The 4,933-nt window shown below is 58.4% G+C and overlaps 1 protein-coding gene across 6 annotated transcripts; it reads left to right on the top strand.

Moving 5' to 3' along the window:
• The first annotated feature begins 361 nt into the window (after positions 1 to 361).
• On the top strand, positions 362 to 2,961 carry Ly6h (lymphocyte antigen 6 family member H). 6 transcript variants are annotated; one of them, XM_034516827.2, is made up of 5 exons: positions 362 to 557; positions 856 to 973; positions 1,441 to 1,568; positions 2,006 to 2,122; positions 2,361 to 2,961. In XM_034516827.2, exons 3-5 carry the CDS (start codon positions 1,502 to 1,504, stop codon positions 2,594 to 2,596), a joined length of 420 nt encoding a protein of 139 aa, XP_034372718.1. In that variant the 5' UTR covers positions 362 to 557; positions 856 to 973; positions 1,441 to 1,501; the 3' UTR covers positions 2,597 to 2,961. The 6 variants fall into 6 exon arrangements, with proteins under 6 accessions (XP_034372718.1, XP_076767627.1, XP_034372717.1 ...); XM_034516826.2 differs by having other exon boundaries at positions 539 to 557; positions 856 to 924; XM_076911512.1 differs by lacking the exon at positions 856 to 973 and having other exon boundaries at positions 416 to 557.
• Positions 2,962 to 4,933: the final 1,972 nt, after the last annotated feature.

Genomic DNA, 4,933 nt, shown 5'->3' with positions numbered 1-4,933 from the left:
CATCTAGCAAGGACCTGGTATTAGTGACAGTCATTTGTCTGGTGTAAGGTTCTGAGGTGGGGGTGGGGTGGGCTTTCAGAATCCAAGGTCTGCTCACTGCTTTTCCCAGGGCCTAGGGCTTTGAACACGGAACAGCTTTCCTCCTGTGTGAAAAGGGAGCGAAGGTATTAGCTCTGGCTTACCCAGAGCCCAGGAGAGATGAAGGGCAGGTGGGAGCAGGAGCGCAAGGTGTGAACCTGGCTAACCATGCCTATACCGGGATTGTCACCTCTGTGTGTGGGTGTGGTTGGTAACAAAAGTCCCTAGGGCTGAGTTGCCGGTGGGCGTCGTCATGGGTACTCTTAGGAGTAGAATTGTTTGGAACTGTCGGAAGCGAGGTGGAGGTTGGGGAGGGAGGAGCCCCAAGGCTGAGCGTCTGAACCCCCACAGCCGCTACCCCTCTGCTTCCCTCTTTCCCTGCGTCTTTGTGCATTTTGCTTCCTTTAGCAGCCAAAGCTCTTCCGAGAATCTGCAAGGGGACCTCGGCCAAGCAGAGGGGGAGGATCCTCCCACGCCGGGTAGGGAGGTGGACAAGGGTGGGGGGCTCCTCCCACGCCGGGTAGGGAGGTGGACAAGGGTGGGGGGCTGCTGCGGCGGGAGCGGGAGACCTAGAAGGGGTGTTGCGCGCGGACGAAGGGCGCCGAGGCCGGGTAGGGCGACCTGTTTCGTGGCCTCCAGCCCTGGGCGCCCCCCACCCCGCGCGTCTCCCCTCCGCGCGCAGCCCCCGCCCCGGCTCTGCCCCGCCCCTCGCGCGGGGTCCGCGTCTGCGGCTGCGTTCCCCGAAAGACGAAGCTGCGCCCCGGTTCCGGTCCGCAGGGAGACCGAAGGGCATCGCTCCCCGCGCCGCGCCCGCCGCTGAGCCCGGAGTGCGGACACCCCAGGGATGTGAGTGCGCCCCCCACCCCGAGGCCCGCACTCCACGCCCCGATTCGCGGTGAGCGCCGAGGCGCGCGCGCGCGGGGACCAGGGGAGGGGACTCGGCGCGGGGTTCCCGGCCCCCCAGCCCAGGGGTGGGGACGAGGACGGGGACGCGGCGCGCACCCCTCCCCCGCCGGCAGGTAAGGTGCGCTCCCTCCTCCCGATTTTCCTGTCCGGACGCACCTACAGCTCCTTGGGGAGAGAAGACACCCTCCCCACGCAGGTGCAGGGCGAAGGCTGCGGGGGAACTCGGGAGGCCACCTCATCGGAGAGGGCATACCTCTCCTCCCTGGAGGGGAGGCAGTGATGGTGGATGCTCCCGGTGATGGGTTGGGGGTGGGGCATTGAGAGCTACTGGACCTCCCACCCCCCCACCCCCCACCCCGCGCGCTTTTTATTCCTGGGGGGATGGTTATATCCTCAGGCCAGAAAAGGGACGGGTCCTTGGGGTTGGGTCCTCTGACCGAGGTTATTCCCCTCCAGGCCTGCGTCCCAGAGGATCCCCGCCTGCAGCCCCCGCGCCTCTCTCAGGCCCTATCGGAGCATGCTGCCTGCAGCCATGAAGAGCCTTGGCCTGGCGCTGCTGGCCTTGCTTCTCTGCCCCTCGCCGGGTGAGTTGGGGAGGGGGGCGGGGAGGTGGTCATGTCGCGGGGAGCACCACTCTTATATCTCAGCTCCAGCCACCGGGGGCTCTCCCCACACCCGAGGGCATCCAGTGCCTTTCCACCTTGCTTCTAGTACTGCGTAGATGTCCCTCATTCTCAGAGGTCCACCTAGCTTCCTATTAAGTCGGGTGGACCTTTCCTGTCTTGGAACCTACCTATCTTTGGGAGTGCTGTGTGAAGGAGTAAGAGCATGGGGGAGGCAGGATGGTAGGTACAGCGACAGGGTCAGCCTGGAGGCCAACTTGGGTCTTGTGGGACTGGAATTCTTCCGTGGGGTATGGTTCTGCCACGATAGCTGCAGCAGGTTGGGGAAGAGGGGGTGTAGGGTTTCGCTCTCCAGACTTGGGTTCCCCTGGTCATCCCTCTCTCCGTGCCTTGCCTAGCTTATGGCCTGTGGTGCCAGGACTGCACCCTGGCCAATTCCAGCCATTGCGCCCCGAAGCAGTGCCAGCCCACTGATACCGTTTGTGCCAGCGTGCGGATCACCGACCCCAGCAGCAGTAAGTCTGGACCTGATGAGGGGCGGGGCTACTAAAAGCTAGAGCTAGGGAGAGGTCAGAGGTGTCCTCTGAATTCCTCTAGCCTGGGACAAGAGCACGACTTTGAGGCAAAACAACACTGGCTCATTCCTCCCTGGCTCCAAGTCTCAAACTGATCTAGAGGTTCCTGGGTTCTAGGGAAGGGACAGATCTCAGGTGGAAGTGGGCTTAGCCCCCATGTCTTTCTTCCTTTTTCCAGGCAGGAAGGACCATTCTGTGAACAAGATGTGTGCTTCCTCCTGCGACTTCGTTAAGCGGCACTTTTTCTCAGACTATCTGATGGGGTTCATTAACTCTGGGATCTTAAAAGTCGACGTGGACTGCTGCGAGAAAGATTTGTGCAACGGGGCATCGGCGGCGGGACGCAACCCCTGGGCCCTGGCTGGGGGGCTCCTGCTCAGCCTGGGGCCTGCTCTCCTCTGGGCTGGGCCCTAAGATCCCTCCCTCCCTCCCTCCTGCTGGGCTTTGGAGCTTGTCCCCTGATCCTGTTGCTGCCTCTCCCCAGCCTGGCCTGGCTGGGGCTGGGACAGCAAGGGCTTGGCATCAAAGTCTGAGGCGCTCAACCTCCCTAAATGTGAGTGAGCCTTCTCTGTTTCTCCACCAGCTCCATATCCCAAGCAGCTGGATATCTCCAGGAATCCAGACATCCTGGCAGGAAGCTGGGGTGGGGGGGAGGGGGAGGGCAAGGGACTGGGACCCTCCAGGTCCCCAAGGGGAGGGAGGTCAAGCCAGGGACAGCCCAACAGCCTGGCCTGAGGGGCATTAACTACAGAGAAATAAAGTCACTTCTGAGTCTTGTGCCCTGGGTCTGAGCTTGGGTGTTGGAGGTCGGACATGGTCTTGGTAGGGGAGCAAGTGCCAAGCTAGGCACAGAGAGACCTGACAGATAGGGGTATGGTCAGGAGTTCAGGGTGGTGGGAGTGTATGCTAAGACACCTGGGGATGCTCTGAGTAGGGCTTCAGGGGGAGGGAGGGGAGGCGTGAGAACTTTTTAAGCTCACCATGGGTGTAAGATATACTCCAAGATTCGTTCCCTAATGCATATGGCCAGCCTGGGGAGGTGCCTCCCCGCAGAACACAGTCAGTGTCTACTCTTCTGCTCACAGTCACATGTTCACACTCACAGGTGCCTGCACACACAGGCACCAAAATATCTTCACCAGTGTCTCCATCACCCCGCGTGATGTGTCCAGATGCACATTCACACCCTAGGATGCACATTGGCCTAACTGCAGACACTGCAGCACCTGTTCAGCTCTCTATGGGTGGCTAAAGGCCCTGGGGTTGCTTAAGGTGGAAGTAGAGGTCTCACTTCCTGAGCTCTGCCCCTTCACTGGATATCTGCATCCCCCTGCCCCACTATGAGTTGGGGTCCAGCATGGATGGAGTCCTAAGGCCTGAAGATGCTGATTCCCATACAAGATGGCAAAGGTGGGAGAGACTGGGAAGACTTGTACGTGGAGATGAGCTATCCTGCTCTTTCCACCCCAGCTGCTGGCCTTCAGTTTCATCCCTGAGTCCACCCTGCTTCCTGCTGCTTGCCAGATACTCCACAGATGGTTTGTGTAGCCAGGCTCACCCTGTGATGCTCAGGAACACCCCATGCATTCTCTGGGACCTGAATTTTGGCCAGTGCTTCCCCCTTGCCACCTGTGGCTGACCCAAACTCATGGTCACTGCTGGGTCCTGGACCTCAGAGAGAGAACTAGTTCTTATAGCCTTGATATTATTCCTGGGAACTGTCTATGAGTGACTGGAGTAAGGCTCGGGTGGGTGACTGGGAAGGGGAGTCCCTGTCATCACTAGTCCCTGATGTCTGCAATCTGTTATGGACACAGTCAAGGACTTGTCTCTAGAAGCTTGGTTCCTTTTGCATTCGAACTTTGCCCCAGTGGACCCATCAGCTCCTTGCTTCCTTCTAAAGTGTGCCGCGGCCCCCCCCCCCCCCCCCCCCACTGCTTATGCCTGGTGCCTAGGGAGCATGGAGCACAGTTGGAGCAGGGGAAGGGTGTGTATGGAAGGAACAGGAAGCCTGAGAGTGGTGGATTCCCTGGGGAAGTCTGCAGAGCTTCTGGAAGGCCAAGCCACTAACTGGAAATGAGCTTGGAGCCCACATTCATTAAGGCAACTCTGCGCCAAATGCATTGTCTTAATGGTCTTTAAAGACGAAGGAGACCAAGGTTCTCTGAAGAAATACATGAAGTTAAAAGGGGAACTCTCTTGTTCTACCCCTGAGGAGATTCTGAGGGAAGGGTAGCAGGCACAGAGGGTTGGGCCCCCTCAGCAACCTTATTTGAGTTGCCAATGTCCTAATCTCAGGGAGAGTTCCATCTCAGGGAGAAGCCAGCTTTGGTATGGTATTGGGTGCCTTTCACATTGGTGACAGGTACAGGCTCTCTGGACAGGGCTGAGTGCTTCTGTGTCCCTTGCCTTTTTTGTTTTTTAATTATTCTATTTAGTTTTTATTTGCTGCATTGTGAATGTGTGTCAGGGCACACACATGAAGGGCGGAGGACATGGGGGAGTTAATTCTTTTTCCATCATGTGGGTTCTGAGGATGAAATTCAGCATCAGATTTGGTTGCCAGAGCCATCTCATCTCCTGTTCTGGCCCTTTTTGCTAGGAAGCCCCTTAGCAGCCTCTTTCCAGGGAGATTCATAGTTGGTGGCCTGTGGGTTTTCAGGTTCCAACTTGTCCCGGGAATGTATGGCTCTGGTTTATTTAGCCAGCCCTTAGTAGGGACTAAGTTATTTTCAGATTTATCCCTGGCTT

This window comes from Arvicanthis niloticus, chromosome 13, assembly GCF_011762505.2.
Source record: "Arvicanthis niloticus isolate mArvNil1 chromosome 13, mArvNil1.pat.X, whole genome shotgun sequence".
NCBI lineage: Eukaryota > Metazoa > Chordata > Mammalia > Rodentia > Muridae > Arvicanthis > Arvicanthis niloticus.
The sequence above is the reverse complement of the archived record's forward strand: the minus strand, read 5'-3'. Positions and strand labels throughout refer to the sequence as shown.